General features: G+C 37.4%; 1 protein-coding gene across 1 annotated transcript in view; it reads left to right on the top strand.

Moving 5' to 3' along the window:
• The window catches only part of LOC118222976 (testis-specific gene 10 protein-like), a 149,582-nt gene that overhangs the window by 92,273 nt on the left and 35,294 nt on the right, over nucleotides 1–22,015 (top strand). The window contains exon 19 of the mRNA XM_035408976.1: nucleotides 16,258–16,426. Within this exon, the coding sequence (XP_035264867.1) occupies nucleotides 16,258–16,426 (169 nt within the window). The remainder of the gene's footprint in view (nucleotides 1–16,257; nucleotides 16,427–22,015) is intronic.

Genomic DNA, 22,015 nt, shown 5'->3' on the forward strand with positions numbered 1-22,015 from the left:
ATATGAGCAACAGCAACTATAATAATATATGATTTGCCTTGTTTTTAACAATATGTTTATTGTATTTTTGACATACATATATTCCCACAACATACAGTATTTAAACATGAAGCTTCAGAATTGCATCAACTCTTCCCTTACAAATTCTCCCTCCCCATTTCTCCTCTTACAAAAAGAAAAACAGACAAACTCAAACAAGCAACAAAAAATAAAATAAAATGAATAAATAAATAAATAAATAAATAAAAATAAGATAAAGTAAAATTTGTTCCTATTATACATTTTGGGTAGTTCCACAAACTTCATTCACACATCATCTGTTTTTTCCTGTTGCGTGAGTAAGTTCCCCAAATCACCATGCTTTAAGAAATACATGAAAGGTTTCCAAATGTCTTCACAAATATTCAATTTACCTCTCAATATATATGCAATTTTTTCCATTGACATACAATGAGCCATATTCTTTATCCAAGCACCAATACTAGGTCTACCAGTTTTTTTTCCAATTAAGGGCTATCAAACACTTAGCTTGCAATACACATCAATAAATTTATACTCTTTCCTTCTCAAATGAAGATCAGGAGGATAAAGTCCTAAAATAAAAACCTTAGGTTCCAGGGGCATCTTAACTGATATAATCTCCTCAATCTTACAGATCACCTCCTTCCAGAATTTCTTTATCTTATCACACTCCCATATACAATGCAATAGTGTACCTTGGTGTTCATTACATTTAAAACATAAGTCTGCAATATTATTATTAAATCTGTGTAATTTAACAGGAGTTACATAAGTACGCATCAGCCAGTTATACTGTAGCATTTTTAAATTTGTGTTGACTGTTTGTAATTGGACTTCCACACAAGCCTCTTTCCAATCCTCAATTGAAATGTCATCCTTTAGATCCATCTTCCAAGCATCAAGTTTGGATTCTGAGGTTTCAGTGGAACCTGACACAAGCCAGTTATACATCAATGAAATCAAACCTCTATCATTGCAATTCTTAGTAATTAATTCCTCTAATGGTGAGAGTGTAGGTTTTGCCAATGACCTTTAGACAACATAAAACTCCTCAGTTGCAAATATTTAAAGAAATGTTTCCTTGGCATATTATATTTTATTGATAATTCCACAAAAGTCATTAGCACATACCCTACATACAAGTCTTGGTATTTTTCCAAACCCTTTTTTTGCCCACATTTGGAAGCCTGCATATAATTTACCAGGTTTAAATTGGACATTACCCCAGATTGGATTAAAGCCAAATAAGGAATCTGGTATGCTCATATATTTTTTCATTTCATACCATACATTGATCATATTACTTAAAATAGGATTATCAGTATGTTTCTTCAAATATTTAAGCTCAGCCAAGTGTAGGTATAAGTGCAATGGTAATTGGACAGAACTTGACTCCAGATCCGTCCATGATGAAGAATTTTCTGAAAAATAGAACATTATGGTTCTCAATTGTACCGCCCAATAATACCATTGGAGGTTTGGGCATTGAAGCCCCCCTCTATCAAATGGAAGATATATTAGTGAGAGGTGAACTCTAGAATGTCTTTTATTCCATATGAAATTGGTAAAAATTTTCTTAATTTTCGGGAATAGATATACTGGTGGTGCTAGGGGAATGTTTTGAAATGAATGAATTTTGGAAGTATGTTCATTTTAAATATATTTATTCTACCTATTAAAGATGTAGGTAAAGACATCCAACGCTCTATATATTTTGATAAAGTGTCCATTATAGGTTCATAATTTACTGTCACTCCAGATATCTTTCCAAAAATGCTAATAAGTTGTAGTAGAGCAGGAATGGAGCTATCTAGTTTTTTTAGGAACAGGATTACCCGCGAACAGGGAAATTTTGTGATCTATGGTTCCGATCTCAATGCCTTGAATTCGTTCATGCATTCTTACAGCTATTGCCAATGGTTCTATGGCCAAAATGAATAAAAGTGGTGATAAAGGTGAACCTTGGGGGCAACCTCTGGTAATTTCAAATGCTTTGGATACAACATCATTGGTCAACACATCAGCTCTAAGTCTAGTATTTAATAATTTTATCCAATTACAAAATTTTTCACCAAAACCAAAACAATGACGTCAAACAGATATGGCCATTCGACCCTATCAAAGGCCCTCTCCGCGTCAAGCGAGAGAAGAGCCGTATCTGATGTTACTTTTTGACTATGTAAAATATTTAATACCCTCCTAAGATTATGAAAACCTTGTTTTCTCTGTATAAACCCATTTTGATCCCTCCCCACTATGACAGGAAGTACACCCTCCAGCCTTCTTGCTATGACTTTACAAAGAATTGGTGTCTCAATTTAATGAACTGATAGGATGCAGATTCTCACATTTTGTCTTTGGTTTACCTGGTTTTGAGAGTAGCCTTATTAAAGCTTCTCGCATAGAAATTGGGAGGGAACCTTTTCCATATGATTCTTTAAACATATCACATAGAGGAGTTTCCAATTTGTCTTTAAATGTTTTATATATGTCAATTGGTAGGCCATCTGGCCCGGCCGCCTTACCCACCTTCATAACACTAATTGCTTCAGACATTTCTAATAAGGCTCCTTCCAAGGTATCCCTTGTTTCCTGTGAAATTTTAGGTATGTCAAGCTTATCTAAGAAGTGTGTCTGCATATCCAGATTATTGTTATATTCAGAACGATAAAGGTTCTCATAAAAATTTCTAAATACTTCATTGATTTCCATTGGATCCACTATGTTATGTCCATTAGCATCCTGAATATTAGTAATTGCCCTCTCCATTTGTTGCTGTTTAATATTCCAAGCAAGGAGTTTACTGGGTTTCTCTCCCTGATCATAATAAAATTGCTTGAGCCTCATCAATTTTGCAGCAGCCTTTGTCGTGGTTTCCAGACGACAAGTTCTTCAATCTTTGTGCAGAATTTCTTCTATATTTTCAATAAAGAGGATGAGGCAGAATCTTCAGAATATCAGACTTTATTCTCAACCAGTGATCACAAAGCCGAGACCTTTCTGCCATCACCACAGTTACATTCTTTTTTATACACTTTTTCAGACCCCCCTTAATTCTCTCCTTATGGGTGTTTCCTCTTTCAATGCGCCACAATGGTTTATCGATTTCTTATCTGTTCACATTGCATAAAATTGGTTGACACTCAATCTTGCTGACTTTATGAAATCACTGTGGCTATGTTCCTTGGAAATTCCCCAAACCACCTCCTATTCTTGACATTTTAGGAAACCACCTCCTATTCTTGACATTTTAGGCCGTAGACTAAATGTTTTGCAAACATTGGCTAAAACAAAAATATATTTATATGTTTAGTGACATGTGCTCTGATAAGTTTGATAAGTTGCATGTGCTTTGATAAGTAATTGGCAAAAACAAAATGTCAGCCGTTAGAAGTTCCTGATGTTTTTTGATGTTGATTGAAGAAAGCAGTTCCAAAACAGTTCCTCCTTATGGGAACCCGGTTATCTGAACACTGTGTTCTTTTTGTTTACATGTGCTCTGATATAGTGATGGGTGTACAAAGGGTGTACAGCAGGTGTTATATATCTCTTGGAATTTTCCAACACCTTGTCAGCAGATAACTCATTATATTGGAATCTAAGTGACAGTAGTTCCCTGTTACCATCTGGCATACTTTGCCCTTTTTGAAAAATGTCTCTCTGAAGCACTTTAATCTTAGAATCTAACAATGTCATTTTTTCCTTTGCTTAGTTTTTGCACTTGTGTAACTTAAAATTTGACCTCTAATAAATGCTTTGAAAGACTCCCATCTAACACAGGCAAAAGTTTGAGTAATATTAATTTTAAAATATGAAGCAATTTGTTTACCTAAAAATTCCACGAACTTCGGATCTTGAAGCCAATTTGTTTGAAATTTCCATTTAGGAGGTACACACACTAATTTTGATTCTGTGTAAACCATAGATGCGGCTCCATGATCTGAGATTACTATGCTATTATAGTGACATCCTTCAATTTTTGAGATAAGCTTGGCAGATATTAAAAAATAATCAATCCTAGAATAAGTCTGAGATGTGCCAGAATGATAAGAGAATTCTCTTGATTTGGGATTTAGATATCTCCATATATCTACTAGGTTCAATTCTTTAATGAAATAATTATTGTTTTCCTAGTTTGTACATGAGTGTTGTCTAGACCAGAAGATCTGTCTCTCAGGATCAAGGGTGCAGTTGAAATGCCCAGCTATTATATATTTGCCTGGATGTGTTGAAGTTTTCATAAAAAGATAACTATAGAAAGTAGGATCATCCCTATTGGGTCCATATACATTTATCAAACTTAATTTTTCATATAAAAGGAAACCGTGCACTATTAAAAATCTGCCAGCTGGGTCCTCAACCACATCCTGTATCTACACTGGGACAGATTTATTAATCAATATCATTACTCCTCTAGCATTCGATGAATGTGAGGCTGAAAATACTTGCCCAGGCCATCTCCTTTTCATCTTCAGATTATCTCCAGATAACAAATGTGTTTCCTGTAAAAATACAACCGTGGCTTTTAAGTCTTTTATCCTGCTCATTACCTGTTTTACTTTTACAATTTTACTTAGGCCTCTACAGTTCCAGGAAAATGCAGTCAACCTTAACTTTAGACATTGTTTATGTTGTTTCTCTCATATCTGTGGTATACCCTTTTTTAAAGGAGTGTGTATTAGAAGATGGCACATACAAACTAAACTTCAAATAAAAACAAACATTGTGAGGAGATGCATTAGAACTCAAAAACCCACCCCTAAACAAGTCCAGCTCGAACATGCATGGACTACCCCTATCCCTTATAATATAACTCCCTTTTGCTATTATCAACGGGTCCACACCATAGCGAGGAACCATCTATTCTTGAATTTCCCTTGTATTCTCTGCTCATGTCACCTACATTTTCTGTTTCCAATCCACCCCTGAACAAAACAGAAAGTCAATCAAAAATAACTTGCCTCCACCACAGGTTAGCCTCTAGTTTTAAATTTCCAGTCAGATTTTAAATTGTCCAAAAAGTCCAGTAAAACAAACACAAATATGGCCCATTATAATCTTTAGTCTCATATTAATAGTTTTGAGAGGACAGATGAGTATCTAGGTGATTATTTCCACATGCTTTCTCCTCCCCTCTTTTCCTTATCCTCTTTCAGTGAAAGTATTCCAGTTCTCCCATGAAGTGCTTATAGTAAATGAAATACTGGCATATCAAGCCATCATATAAATATAAATCTTGCAACATAAAATATCAACAAATTAAAATTTATGATACCTTCATGGCTTATATACATTGAACTAACCAGTTACCTTTACACAGCGGTCTCCCCCTTGCAGTTCAGAGAAAAAATAAAAAAAACAACCCAAAAAAAACACAAAGGGTGGGCCATTAATACGATCCAAAATCTGTGGTTAGATCTCTCTCCTGCAACCAGAGGAAATGGTCATTGGTCTCCATCTCCTGCCACTATGCCGCATCTCCCAACTCAGCAATGTACTTGACTTCTGCCGGTGTGTCGAAGACGTGGTGCGCTCTTCATGGATCACGAGTAGCCTAACTGGGAAGAGTACCCGGTGCTTGACGACCCCCTTCTCCCGCAGCCTCTGCCAGACGCTGTCATTCAACCTTTATTTAAGATTCTCGGTGACAGTTGAGGGTAGGAACCCTCTTTCTCAATGCGCCAAGATTACAAGAGGTATAAAAAGTAAAAGGAATAAAAGAGTATAAAAGAGATTGTGGCAAACACGCCTGCCACAGGCCACCGAAGTGGCTTTCCTTGGGGCCCTCCAGCACAGAGACACAGGGAGGTGATGTTCCAACAGTCCAGATTTATTTTACGAGGGTTTGGCAAGGTGGTACAGCCAAATGAGCAGATCTTAAACCCTGTCATGACAGAGAGCTCCCTGTGTGAGTGGGGATGGCAGATTTTACATTACATTACATTACAGGCATTTAGCAGACGCTCTTATCCAGTGCGACTTACATAACTTTTTTTACATAGCACTTTACGTTGTATCCATTTATACAGCTGGATATATACTGAAGCAATGCAGGTTAAGTACCTTGCTCAAGGGTACAACGGCAGTGTCCTTACCCGGGAATCGAACCTGCGACCTTTCGGTTACAAGCGCAGTTCCTTACCCACTGTGCCACAGTCCGTCCCCACCTTTAGATTTAACCTGTGCGCAGTGATTACCTCACTACGCACAGGTGCAGCCACTCCTGTTCCTGGGTCCAATTAGCCTGGCCAATTATCTAATTCTTAACCAATTATCCAATTGGCCAGGTCTAATTAGCTTGACCCAGGGCAGGTGTGGCTGCTTAAACCAGCCATCCCCACACCACAGAGATAACATGCCACCAATTTCAGTGTGAAAGTCCTGTTTAAGGGATTTGATAGCTGTCATAATGTCGGCGCTGGTGACACCGTTCAGCTGTTCACTCTCTGTAGTTTCCCCTTCGTTAGAGTCCAATATGGCGCCTCCATCCTCGCAGTCCGAGTCTGACACGCTTTCCTTGTTAGTTTGCGTTTCCATCTTTTCAAATTTATCTTTCCTTTGGATTTTCGGCATATTCAGCTCTTAAATTACCCCAGCTTCAATTTGTCAAACTTCTTAAGAGTATTTGGGTGGTTATGCAATCATTTTCTTGAAGCAACTGAGCAGGAAAACTGTGACCCTTCAGTACTACACCATAACCAGAAGACCCCATCAATTGTCTTTTTATTCTAATTGTTATGAATAACTTTAACAGTAAACTTTGGACACAGCATGTTCTCAGTTGCTAAAAAGGTGTTATGTTTTTATTTTTCAATAAGACACAAATGGGACAATCTTTACATGTATACAAGTACATAATGAAAAACAATCAAGACATTATGACTTATGAATCAACAACTCAATTGATAAGGTAGAAAATAAAATAGCATAACCTATCAAACAAATAGACAAAGCAAAACGTAGACTGAAGACAATAAATAAACAAACAAACTAACAAATAAGCAAACTTGATAATTATACAGTTGGGACAGGTTCTTGTCTTGAGTTATAATTTTGATTGAGGGGGCTTTTTACTCAAACTTCAGAACATCCTAGGTCGCTCTTTATCCCTGGAAAACTCTATTCAGTGTCACATTCTGCAGTTTTGCACTACTACTCCAGAGAGGCCCCCAGGAGAGGGTAGAGAACCACCGGTCTAGCTTACAACATTCCTACTTCAGCCAAATCATCATTTTTCAAAATGTGAATTTGTAACATACCCATGAATACCCACCCAGCGCAGGTTTATCACCTTAATTCCTATATGATAGGGGCCAATCTCTCTTCAGCTTTAGTTTCCTGACCTTTTAGTCAACATGTCACCATTTTCATTTTATTTATTTAAATATTTTTATTTAAATTTAAAAAATGTTTTTTAAAATTGTATTTAAGCCAAGTGTACACTATACAACTTTTCTCTCGATTTTGAAGTCCCCGATAAATCCTTGACTAATTTTGAAATCCCACACTAATCTGAAATAAATTCCTGAGACTTTCAGCTTGAATGTCTGGTGAGCTGGTCTACATCTAAAACCAGTTTTGAATTTGTTCGGATATCCTAAGTCGACGGTTCTGTCTGACGTGTAGTGACACGACTTTCCACGTAATACTCAGAAGTCAATGAATGAGCTCACAATGCATAACCAAAACACCAGTGGTGAGTAGAAACACAGAAAACTAGCTAGCTAGGCGTTCTTCCTAGACAGACCTGTCATCTCTCCCATGGATGTACCATCGGCTGTAGAATCAGGCCACCAGTAACCATAACCTTTGAGTGGATAACTGTCCACCTGTTTCTATTTACATTTCTTGATTATCAATCATGAAATTAATTAACTGAATTACAAATATAATTAAATATATAGTTATTTGTGAATGTGCTAGCATTTTTCTTGGCATAAAATTGTGTAACATAGCCTATGCAGTGGTAAAAGTATTAGCCTACATTTAAAGCAAACAGTATACCGCAACCTGTTTCTGTTTATTTTACATGAATAACAATCAAATAATCAATTAATAATCAATAGTCTAGATCAATATGTAGCCTATAATGAATAATAAATGATAACAAAGAGATAACTACAACATGACTGTGTCAGACATGTAATTCACTATTTGGCCATTCTCAGCCAGAGGATGCTTCAAAAGTCGCTTTTCCACCGCATGGTACTGGCTCAACTCGACTTGACTCTACTCGCCTTTTGTGGTTTTCCATTGGGCAAAGTTGTGGATAGTACCTGGTACCTGGTACTTTTTTTGGTATCGCCTCTGTCGAGGTGATACCAAAAGGTGACGTAAAACACTGCAGACCACTGATTGGTCAGAAACGGCAGTTTCATGCGACGTCGCTATGACGACCAGTTACATTGTCGGGGGTACTATCTGCAGTGGAAAACGAAGTACCTGGTACCAAAAGCGAGTAGAGTCGAGTCGAGTTGAGCCGGTACCATGCGGTGGAAAAGCGGCTAAAGTGCTCAGCCAGCGTAGCCTGGAGATAAGACAGTACAGGAACAGGGGGGTTACCATCTGAGGTGTGAATCTGTGTGTCTGCGTGTGTGTGTGTCAGAGAGGGTGTCCATGCCCCTGCCCTTGCCCCCTCCTCTTTTTCACTGGTTAAAATATGTGGCTTTCTTTGAGTTAAGTCAGTTAAGTTTGGGCAACTTGGAAGGAGGTAGTTTTGTAACAGTTTGAAGTGGGCATCTGAGTCCTATATCTAGGCCTGCCATTCTACCTTTCATCTCTGATTCTTTTGGACTATTCTGAATTTTGGATTGCCTTGGAACAAAAGCTTTGGTATCTGCTTTCATTAATTTCTTGTGTGTCTGTCCATGTCTGTAACCTTTGTTAATTGTTTTAAGGTAGTTGAACCTCGTCTTTAGATTAAACGTGAATATTTGTTGTAACTTAATACATTTCTCAATTTGCATCAGTTGTGAGTTATACATTTTGATAAAGGTTGATCCAGACAGTTTGCTCTGCCTATCAACGAATTTGGTGATTTAATTTATAATTAAATATCTTCTATAATAATTACCAAATTAAATCAAATAAATATATTTTACATGTTGGGTAAGTGAGGTGTTTTAACGGTTGATGCACTTGTGTTTGGTAGTCCATTTATTCAAGTGCCGGACATCAAACGAGGGTGTTAATGGTTAAAACTGCTGGGTTCTGAAAATTAAAGATATTTCAATTAATCCATACCTTGCTGACGACTGTTTAACAAAGATGGCAATAATTGGAATTAGCAAAAAATAGCAAACTTTCTCTGAATTGTATCTCACGCGATAGCTTTTTCTTCTTATTACAAATATAATTAATTAAGACAGGACTAAATTTAGTGAAAATGAATTTAACTTGAGAAAGCATAAATTTAAAAAGGAAAACCTCTTGTTAAGTGTAAGCCTTTGAAACCGGTATTGAACACAACGCACAATTCAGGCTCGAAAATGAATGACAAAAATCAGTGCTGTTTCATGAGCGTTTAAAGAGCAGAATCTTCGCAATACATATTGTAATGTCATCATAAATGTGGAGAGACCCATGTGAAAATACTGCACAAGTTTATGATGCAAATAAAAGCAATGCCATCTCTAATTTTGTTAATCATTTTACCTATTGGTCTTGGTTGCTGGCTGCCCTCCAGCCATGGCTTGCATAGCCTTGGCAACCAGGTGTGAAAACTCTGACTTAACATAACATAATGACGAGAACAAGCCAGTCAGCCCAACAATGCTCGCTATTTTCCTAACTAAATTAATGCTCTGATTACCTACAGACTAGATAGTATCTAACATTGTATCAAGCCTAGTCTTGAAAATCCCCAGAGTTTGCGCCTCTACTGCGTAACCTGGCAGGCTATTCCACACACTGACTACTGTCTGCGTGAAAAAATTATTTCTTATATCTGTACGGAATTTACCTTTTTTTAAATTTCCATTTATGTCCCCTCGTTCTACTAACAGAACTCAACCGGAAGAATCTCTTGTTCACTTTGTTGATCCCCTCTATTAATTTAAAGCCTTAAATGCCCCAATCAAATAACCCCTGAAGTAGGCAGCATACTTCATAAGAAGTAGAACTTTTGAGCAAAAAGACGCAATCAGAACAACTGAAGAACAAAAAGACGCGGTGTTGTGTGTTCTCACGGTGCAGTGTGCGACGGCCTCCAGGGAGAACTTTTCGAAAATGTCTTTCTTGTTCTCCAACCTCCCCCTCTCAGCTATTGGTCCAAATATCACATGGTTGGTTACGTCACTGTTGAGAGTTCAGAGGGCAGACTTCACATGCTAATGTACGGAGAATCAACGCCAGTCTCTCTTCTGTAGAGATGGGAATTCTGTGAGTCCCGCATGTTTGATGAATGGTGTTACTTATTTCAGCAAGTCATCAAAACGCCTAGCACACATTTGGAAATAAGAGAAAGTGGACCCCCTCGTCTAAACTCCGCATTTGCCGAATGTATAGACAAAACTCTCCATTCTCCATCCTACTCTGATTTAGAGGGCGAATGTACCATCTCCTTCGCCTTTTTTTCATCTTTTGCATAGCTAGATAAACTAAAGCCACTTCAAACTTTTTGTTTTGTGTTGTGATCTCACGTAGCCCTTCTCTTTATACATCCATATTCGTAATTATTCATGCCCCAGCGGCGTGGAGTGACTTTAAACGGTGCGGTGTTCTCACTGAGTATACTGACAACAGTGTTCGTGGACAGGTTCGCCTGTGGTTCTCAATCCTGAAGTTCTTTCTTCTTACTAAGTATACTGCCAGCTTAAAAGTCACTCCATGCTGCTGGGGCGTGAATAATTACGAATTAATTACGAGGCAGCTAATAACCGGGGCTGGAATCTCGCCCAGACCTCCATCTCGCAGGCTACGCCATGGATCTACAAATAGAAGGGCTATGCGAGATCACAACACAAAACAAAAAGTTTAAAGTGTTTAAAGTGGCTTTAGTTTATCTAGCTATGCAAAAGAATAAAAAAAGGCGAAGGAGATGGTACATTCGCCCTCTAAATCAGAGTAGGACGGAGAATGAGAATTTGATCTTGGACTGGAGGTCTCCATCTGCAGCTGGATATTTGACTTCCTGACGGGCAGGCCCCAGGTGGTGAAAATCAGCAGCCACACCTCCTCCTCGCTGATCCTCAACATGGGCGTACCACAAGGCTGTGTGCTTCTGTTATATCACAGACTTGCCAAATACATGGCGTGACTTTGTTGAAGGACCTTCAGCACGTATATTTGGATTTCTTATAATTACTCTGCATATCTCGGTGATAAACTTTGATGGTGTGGTCGGTGCTCTGAGGTTAACGTTAGCCATTTTCCCCAAATAGTGGCGAACTGATGCAGGTCTGTGGAAAAGTTTGCCTCCGGTAATGTTTTTCCGGTGCACGTTTCAGACTACGTCTGGCCAAAATCGTCACCACATTTGGAGCGCCGTCCCTCTGCACTCTGATTGGTTGGGAAAATACAACTATCCCGGGAAGGTTGCCTCCTTCGTTTATGCCTGGAACGTCAAGGCATCGGCCAGGCTCTGTTGAACGAAGTGAAAAAAGAGACTGGCTCACAAGGCTAAGATTCACATAACTGGGTGCCATAGGTGAACCCATAGCCATACCTTTAATTTTCAGAAAAAACGAATTGATTGAAAACTGATTGAAACATTAAATAACTGTGAGTAAGAACAATCTCTGTCAAAGTAGTAATTCATTATCTGGAAGCCTTCATGACTATTTGTGTACAAGCTCTCTATGTCAGAAGTGACCAAAAGGATTTCACTGGGAAGTGAGGCACAAGAGAAACCATATCATTTGTATCTTTTACAAAGGAAGGTAATTTTTCAGCTAGTGGTCTAATAAAAAATCTCAACAAAGGTAGACAATGGGGAAGTAAGCGCATCGATACCTGCAATAACAGGGTGCTCAGGAGAATTTGTCAAATTCATATGAATCTTAGGCAAGGTATAACATCTTATAGGGTATTTAGGGTATTTTATTGCTAAAGAAGTATGCTTTTTTCCCTCCTTGCATAAAATATCTGTCTAAAACTTTTAGAATAGCAATTTTAAACATCTCAGTAGGATTGCTAGAAAGTCTTTCATAAAAAGTAAAATCATTTGGTTGTCACTAACATTCTTTTTCATAATCTGTTCAATAAATTACTACAATTCCCCTTCTTTGTCAGCCAATTCACGATAGATATACGTGACAGCAAATCACACAGCATCACATTCTTCTTTTGTAATATTGGGATGACGCTGACTTTTCGGTTTAGTTTTTAATACAGAAACTTGAGCAGGAATAAGCTCCTTACTTGAAAAGTTAAAAACATTTTGTTCTTAACTTGGTTCAAGGTTATAGACTGTGTCTGGTATAAGACCCCATCGTTTTTTCCCACACCTTATCTAACCTTTCCCCGGTACATTCCCCATTGCCTGCACATTCCCCACATCTACACCGTCCAATACCTTGTGGGACATTTCCTGGATACATTCCCCATTTGCTGCACATTCCCCATGTCCATGTGATAAATAGGGGAGAGTTGGGAAATAGCGGTTTTCATATTTGGCATAATTCTGAAAATTGATTAATCATTTTTTAAATACAAACAACCTAAATCCCTTGGCTATGGTTACACAGCATAATGAAATTTCTGGGACATACCATTCTCTAGCAATCTGACCAAAAGTATCAGGTGTGAAATGTTACATTTAACCCCGTGGGTGGGGAAAAAACACGTAATGTTATGTGTCAGCAAAGATTAGGAATATTTGGAATATGTTTGATTTTTCGAACCCAGCAGTTTTAACCGTTAACACTAGGAATTTCTTAACAAAAGTGATGGTGGGCCCTAATGCTATCACTTAGATTTTCCAATTTGTCTATTTCATAATATATGCTCACTGACCAATTATGTGGCTCTATGTGAAAATTAGGAATATGTAGGGTCTGTAAAAGAACTTGTCCCGTCAAATAGCAAGGGTTTGGGGTAAAACAGACCGGTATCCTAGAACAATAATTTTCACTAATAATCACTTCACCTTTCCCGCACCAGTGTGTGTGATAATTTGAGCCAGCCAGAGATTTTGGAGTGTTGGTCACTTCAAAACCAAAATGTAAATTTGTAAAACATAAGCGACATTACAAAACACATTTAGGCCTACTTTTTGACAATGCAATAAGTTTCTATAAGCCATTTACACCAATGTTGATAATGGTCTCCACAGGGAAATATGAGAGCAGTTACACAGCACATAGCACATCCAGGCCTGCAGACTTAAGGAAAGTAACAACACCCCTTAGTGTGTGATGAGAGTCAACATTGAGCCCCAATACAGGTAGAACATTGTCTACAATGTGCCATGGAGCTTGGATGTTTTATTGGAGCCAGAAGCTGGCCTGCTATTACCGATGATCCGTAATCATAGCGCTCCACTCGGCCACAGTGGCTTGTCCTTTTCTTGGTAAATAACTATAATATATATGATACAATATTGTTTTGTAAATTTGTGTTAGATTAAACATTCCTGACAAGAGGATAGTTCCCAATCCTCCTAACAATTTCCTTTTCTTGGCTTTCAAACTTTACAAATCCAGGTTCCCCTCCTTTTGCAAAGAAAGAAAGTCAAGGCACCTCACACAATTTGTGTGGTGTGTAAAAAAAAATTCAGTTGGAGAGGGGCCTATGCTTCTCCGCTGAGAACCAGATACTGTGAACGCTCCATGTTCCCAAAAGAGTATAATGGCATCAGTAAGCACTCAAATGGCCAATTGTGCCTGCAGTTGTAAATAGTAAAAGTATTAAAATTAAATCAATAACCATGCAAAACCAGAACAAAAGTGAAAATAAAAAATTTGCAGAAAAGGCCCCCTTTAAATCAAAATAATATTTATGTAATTAAAGGCATCTAAATTTCCTCCCCACTGCCCTTACCAGACAAAGTGTCAATTTTTAGGTTCGTCTGGAAGCAGAGGATCGGACGCTGCTCGTGCAGGCAGTGCAGGTGGAACTAACTTCATCTAGCTCCTGTTAACCTGCAGTCTTACTGCTGATGTTAGCACTAATAGGACAAAATGTGGTCTGGATCAAAATGGTTTGAAAGGTCCTTTTCTAACCATTAATAATTTGTTTTACATAAACTTAATCTTAGATATTGACGTTGGGGCCCGTTGCAGCTGGAGTTCGTCATCACAGTTGAATCTGGGAAGAGAATGAGAGAGCTTCTTGCAGTACATTAGTAATCTGTCACCCATAACATAAAATTCTCCACCTTTCAGGCAGAGATCTCCAGGTGTCCTCTCTGGTAAACCTGTCAACATTTCAAAAGTAGATAAGTTAGAAGTTCTGTTACACATCACTCTCATTTGCATCAATCCTCTGTCTGACAAATGCTGCAGCATCACCTCCATGTCCTCTCGGAGTGTCTTCTCATCTGAGGATGAGATCAATAAATCATCAACATATTATATTGTGTGACTTTAACTTAGGCAATCCTTTAAGTATTTTAGCTAAAGCTAAATTAAACTATGTTGGGGAATTATGAAAATCCTGGGCAAAACGAGTGAAAGTCCAGCGCCATTTCTGAAAAGAAAAAAACAAAAAAGCAGAACAAAACAAAACAAATGCATGTCAGAACTGCAAATCAAAATGAACAAGAAGTGAATAAAATCCTCAGCAGATATCCAGAACAGAAAAGTATTTGTGTTCATTTGGTATTGCAGTCAACACAGTAATAGGATCAGCCACTAGGAGAGCTAAATTACATTTTTTAACCTCTAAATAATCAATAACCAATCTATACGAACAATCCGGTTTACATACAGGAAGTAAGAGTTATGAACACGGAGAAATAGTTTATTTTACGATGCTACATTCCTCCAAAATATCAATGGTTTCTGTACAGCTTTTCTGCTTTAGGTTACTAGGACAGCGTTTCCCAACTGGTGTGCCGTCAGGTGTTGTCAGGTGTGCCGTGTGAAAAATCCTTTTATTTTTCATGTTCAGATGAATTTAAAAAAACTTAAATGAACAAATCCCATTCACTAAAGCCAAAATAAATGTCATTAAAATGCATATCGCTTAATTAAAACCCCAAAAGAACATTTAGGCCTACGTGCATGTGTGTGTGGAGGGAGGCTGCAGGGTGTTTATTTTTTATGCTTTTGAGAGTGGTGTGTCATGAGATTCTGTAAATTTGGAAAGTGTGCTGCGGAAGGAAAAAGGTTGGGAAACGCTGTACTAGGATATTGGGTGAAACGGCATACACTTAAACATATAGACTATTAAAAGTACACTCATAGCTGTACGAAACCCTGAAAAGTGGCAAACTCACGGTGCTGTATAGGTATGGGGCATGCCACCCCACCAAGGTGTAACTTGGCGGGATGGCATACCACCATCCCAATAGGCAGAGTAGTTGTCAATGTCTTGAAGTTACATTGTGATGGATGAGAAATGAAAAATTAATTGAAGTGGAAAAATGAAAAAGGATAAGGTTTTAAAATTCACAGATTAAACTTAAGAAGTGTATTTGTTCATATTTTTAGGAATTTATGGTTTCAGCACTATCATAATAGTTGTGGCCTTGAGCTGGGCCCTTAGCCCAACCGACTGCTCCAGGGGCTTTGCCCCTGTTCTCCCTCTCTGACTACCCACTTGCAATTGCTCACTCAGGCCTTTCCCCTAGAGCATCCTTGAAAAAGAGAAACATGTTTTCAATGGATCTTCCCTGGTTAAATAAAGGATTTAAAAACAAAATACAAATCATAGCAAGCACTGGCATAGGGACTACACAAACATAACTATTTCATACAATAGTTCTTGTTATAACCTTGTTTTAGGGTGTATTTTATGATGAGAGAGGGCAAAATTCCGGCACAATAAAACCGTGTGCGTCTCATACTTGCAGACTGTGTGGATTGTGGGGAGAGGAACATCAGGACCCATTACAGTCACTTTAAAGCAAAAAGCATATTGGAGGCAAAATTTCATTAACTGTTTGGTCCCACTGTCTTGGACCACTGTACATATACTGGGACACTGATATTTGCATACTGCTCAGTGTTCTATGAAAGTGCAACAGTTTTTTGTGCGCTCAGCAGTGTAATTTGTGCACTGTGCTTATATTCTAATAGCAGTAACACTAAAGAGGTGCGTTGCTCTGTGCATTCAGTAATTTGTTTTCTCCAGCAATCAGCAGCAGGCTGTGAACAGAGGTGACCGGGAGCTGGAATATGTTCGAAGAAAATTCTCCAAAATGGAGGAGAATCTGGCTGCAGTCATCAGTGAGAAAGAGGCCATGTTGGAAGAGACCAGTGACCTCAAAGATGACCTTGAAAAGGCCAAGATGGAGAATCAGGTGAGTGGGAGAGAAGTGGGAGAGAATGGGAAGAGCCTGCATCAATCCCAGCTCAGCAGAACACCTTACTTCCTATCTCAGGGCCTTTTTTGGAGCCATCTCTTTGAATCATTATGACTTAAACAGCTAAGAGTATCAGCTCTTTTGGTAGTAGTAATAGTAGTAGTAGTATTTTTTATTCAGTCATCACACACCAGTGGCGGACTCAGGCTGTTTGAAGGGCAGGGGCGAAAAAATAAAAAGGGCACCTACTGCATGACATGGGACCCCACCAGCGCGCAAAAAGCTACGATGCATCGTGTTTTCTCACTTGGAAGGGCAGTTTTTATCATCAGAAAGGCACCTGTAGGGAACCTCAAGTTTATCCAATTGTAAGGGCACCTATATGGCACCACATCACATTTTCTCCACTGGAGGGGCATCCATTAGGAAACTTCCCCACATTCTCACGCATGTAGGGACACCCTTTACTGCACTGCATCACATTTTGTCCACTGGAGGGGCACTTCTCCATTAGACAGGGCTCCAGACTAACTTTTTCATTTAGTTGCACCAGCACATAATTTAGGTGCATCCAAAATGTTTCACCGCGCAATAATACATTTTAAGCGTTACCTTTTTTGTCAGTTCCCATACACATTGGTAATTTCTTAACACATTATGTAAATGATTGTAAACAGGAATAAAGGTGCAGATACATGTTTTTTCTTTATTTAAATCACAGCACAAACAATAAATCGCAATAACCTCAATTGTTTAAAAAATAAACTTAAAAAGTGCTGATGTTTAAAGTGCTTGACAAACTTAAATAAATAAATAAATCAAACTCAAATAACTCAAACAAAAGTGTGCGCTGCTCCCAGAGGAGTACAGGGCGTGGTTTCACACATACACACTAGTGATGCGCGGATCGGCTGTGACGTCATCCGAATCGCATCATCCACCCGCCACCTACCCGAATGAATTATTTTCTGCAATTTAGAGACCCGCACCCCTACGAGTATTAGGGCCACATTGAGAGGGAAAAAATCAGAGATTTTGAGAATAAGGTCGTAATATTACAAGAATAAAGTCGTAATTTAATGAGAATAATATAAAATCATAATATTTCAAGAAAAAGTCGTAATATTACGAGAATAAAGTCATAATTTTACGAGAAAAAATCATAACATTACGTGAATAAAGTCGTAATTTTATGGTTTTTGAGAGACAATTTATTGAGAGACAATTTTATTGAGAGACAATTTATTAACATCAAACCAACTTTTGAGAATTTCCAGCTCCCTTTCAATAGCATACAAAAGTTCCTTTAAATTTTTCCCAGAGCAAAATAAATTTGTATCGTCAAAATTTTAACATTTCAGTAACATTGCAAATATCATTAATATGAAGTAAAAAAGTGTCATTAATTTGCACACATTGCTGTCTATTTTCCAAGTAGCTTTCCAGCCAAGAGTAAGCTATACCTCTTATCCCATACTTCTCCAATTTTCTCAATAATTGGCTGTGATCTATAGTATCAAAAGCCTTCTGTAGGTCAATATAAATACCAATAGAACACTCATCATTTTCAACTGCCTTTGTTATTTCTTCTACCATCTCCATTTTGTTTTATATTGTTGTTTTTACAGATGTGTGTTTGTGTGTGTATACATTTGCTGCTTTTACTTGCACCTTGTGAAGCACTTTGTAGCCCTTGTCCTTGAAAAGCACTATATATAAATAAAGTTTACTTACATTACTGCACATTTAGTAGTTCTATTTTCCCTAAATCCATACTGGTGTTCACTCAATAATTCATATTTACCAATGTAGAGATCCAATTGTTTCACAAATAATTTCTCTAATATTTTTGAAAATTGAGAAAGAAAGGACACCTGTCTATAATTATCCATGTAATGCTTATCTCCATTTTTAAATATTGGTATTACCTTTTCTGATTTCATATTATTAGGAAAAACACCTCTTTGAAAATACAGAATACATATATAGGTCAGAGGTCTTACAATAAAATCAATTACTTATTTAATAATTAACATGTCAATGGAATTTATATAAGTTGATGTTTTGTTTTTTAATTTTCTTACAATTTCAATTATATCAGTTTCATTTACCCCCATAAAGGAACATAGAACTGATATAACCATTAATCAGATTATCAAACAAATATTTTTTATCATCAGGCACAGCAATTTTGCTGGCCAAAGTAGTGACAACACCCACAAAATAGTCATTTAAATCATCAACGATGCTTTTTATATTGTCCGCTGTAGCATCAGAGCTATTTAAAAAAATAACTTGGAAATTCAGATTTATAACATCTATTCCGAATAATATGATTGATTACTTTCCAAGTCCTTTGAATGTTGTTTTTACTGTCCTCTAATATTTTATTGTAGTATTCCTTCTTCTGTAACCTCATAATGGAGATCAATTTATTCTTATACAACTTATATTTTTCTTCACTTTCACTGGTTCTCAATTGTACATATTTCTCATAAAGTAAATTTTTCTTTTTGCATGCCTTTTGCAGACTTTTTGTCGTCCATGGCTTTCCTTTATATTTATCCTTCAACCAGCACTTTCTATTAGGAAAATGTTTGTTGTATAACTCTATGAATGTGAACAAAAATGTATCATAGGCCTGATTAGGATCATCAACATACACCTTATCCCAGTTATAATTTATAAGGTCCATCTTTAAGGTCTTTCAATTCTTTCTGGTGTCCTTATTCTTATTAATTTACAGGAAGGCTCACTTACACCAACTGAACATTTAACCTTTAAATTATGTGAAATCACAAAAATAGGAAGATGATCACTGACATCACTTAAAAACAAACCACTTGTTGCTTGGTCATGAACATTAGTAAAAATCACGCAATAAGTGTGGCACTTTCTTTAGTTATCCTATTAGGTTTGTCAATAAGGGGCCAGAGACCAAAACTAAACATTACATTACAAAAGTCTGTTGTTAGTTTATGTTCATTTCATTTTAAAAAGTCTATATTAAAGTCACCACAAACAAAAAGTGATTTCTTATGACATACTTTCCCTAAAGTATCAACTACGGTATTCATAAATTGATCAATGCAAGAACCAGGCGTTCTATATATGCAACTCAAAAGTATACTCTTAAATTTAGTAGAATGAATTTCAATTGTCAAACTCTCCATGATATCATTAACAATTGTACTATCAATTACCTTACATTGAAATGCAACGCCATCACCCCTTTTATTTAACCAGTTTACATTAAAATTGTCATACCCATCTAACACAAAATCAGCACCCTTTTCATTTTTTAACCAAGTCTCACTTATAGCACTGACTTGAAATGTATGTTTTAATGATTTCAAATCTTTGATTTGAACAAAATTTGTATAGGGTCTTCTGCTATTAAAATGTATAATTGAAAAACCCTCCAAATTAAGATTATTAAACAGATTCTCAGAATAATATTCAGAATTTGATTTGTAATCATTATAAAAATTTGCCTCAGGATCAATGTTCTTTTCAAAACTAAATAATTTATGTTCAGTCAAATTTAGAAAACTTTAGATTTAGCTCCTCACGTTTTTTCTTATTACATATGTTCTCAACTAAGGTGCGTCCTCACCTTGTCGGTCACCGACTGCAGCCCTGGCATAGCTGCGATGTTTGGTATCCAGCCCAGTGATGATAATTGGAGTACTGCTCTAAGTCGTCAATCCTTTGTTCCAGCAGTTCGATCCTCTGGTCCCTTTGGTTGATTGTAGCCCTCAGCTCACGGACCTCCTCCATTAAACCCATGAGGTTAACGTGCCGTTTTACAATTTTGCTGATCTCCTCAGACATAAAATTGAGGGATTTTTTAATCTCTTCTAATTCCTCTGCCAGCTTTTTGGTTGTAATCTTTTTTCAAGAAGGTCACAAAAAAGAAGAAAAAAAATTCTGGGTAAGCTTAATGAAATACTGCTCTGTTGCCAATCACCATGTGCTCCCAGACCCTTAACAATGTCCTTGATCAAAAAAAAACACCAAATTGACACAATTTCCAAAAGAATGGAAGTAAAATATTACTGTGCCATCAGCAATGATTTAATTTTGAATGGATGGCACCATATTTTGGTGATTTCTGAAGGATTGCAGAGAGACTCTGAACAAGGGAAAGGCAGTGGCAGCCATCTTGACAATGAGAGACTGTTATGTTTAGCATGTGCAGACTATGACAATACTGACAGTAGCAGCCAGTCACACTGATTCTGTCCAAAGCGGCAAGTACTGAATTTCCGATAATGTGGGATCTAGTGAGGATGAAACCACTTAGTTAGCCATTTCTGTTAACATTAGCTACCATATTGTTTTTGCTAGTGTTACGTCCCCAGACTAGGTTAAAGGCACAACACATAATGTTTAGATGGGAATCCTCTGTACCAGACTGTAGCACTAACCAGACTATATTAAACAATCAATTTCTTCATTCAATAAACAGAAAAGCAAAGCAATTCATGTTTTCAGGAGATCCAAAACAAAAAACTAAACATGACTACCTTTAACAGAGGAATAAATAACCAACAGAAACACAAACTCAAAAATAACAACAAAATCTGACCTAACATGCAAAAGAAATGGCACCCGACTTCGTACAAGCTTCCTTTTAAAAAATAAAGTTCCAGTCTTATATAGTAGAATCTGATGAAAAACACGTTTTTAATGTACAAAAATACGAAGTTACTCACACGTACAAAGCGTTGTCTATAAGTCATTAATTCAAACAGCCGAAATCTAGGCCTGCCATTAAAAGTATTCATATCTAAATTATACCAAGTTTCAAGAAACAATATCTTACCTCACACAAATTAAACAAGCTACCCGGTGTTTCCTAAATTGTTTCAAGGAACTTGGCCCTGTGTGTACAAGTATACAGTACAATAATGGGGTAAACGTGTGTGGAAAGGTTTGTAAGAGTCAAGATTGATTTAATTTGCCCAATATTATTCGGATTCAGATCTTTCTTCCTATCTCTTTGATGCGATTCTCTCAGAAGACAGAACCAAGTTTCTCAATTAAACAAACACACACCTGCAGAGAGACAGCGAGTGAGAGTTTTCCTTAACACAGATAGGCCAGAGCGACACCATCATGCTTTGGGAATTTTATAATTAAAATGATCCAAACGCCGTAAATGCTATTGGGATGGCAGGTATGCCATCCCGCCAAGTTACGCCTTGGCGGGGGCATGCCCCCATACCTATACAGCACCGAGAGTTTGGCACTTTTCAGGGTTCCCCACAGAAATAACCACAACAGCCACAGACACTCAGCCCTTAAAAACATTAAATTCTGTACATTCTGACCCCATTTCAACAGACAGAATTCATAAACAACTTCACATGTCCGCACAATAAAGCCCCAAACTAAGGGGATTTTGCGTTTTCTCCTTCTTCTTCTTCTTCTTCTCTTTCTTCTTCTCATTCTTATTTTTCCTGCCGCCTATCCCACTAACAACATGTCTCCCCATTGGACATTTCACTGACACCAGCCAAATCTGCCCTACACGACCCAATCAAAAACGCGAATACACACGCAAAATACCCATACATTTTT

Source organism: Anguilla anguilla, chromosome 3 (genome assembly GCF_013347855.1).
Source record: "Anguilla anguilla isolate fAngAng1 chromosome 3, fAngAng1.pri, whole genome shotgun sequence".
In the NCBI taxonomy this organism is placed as follows: domain Eukaryota; kingdom Metazoa; phylum Chordata; class Actinopteri; order Anguilliformes; family Anguillidae; genus Anguilla; species Anguilla anguilla.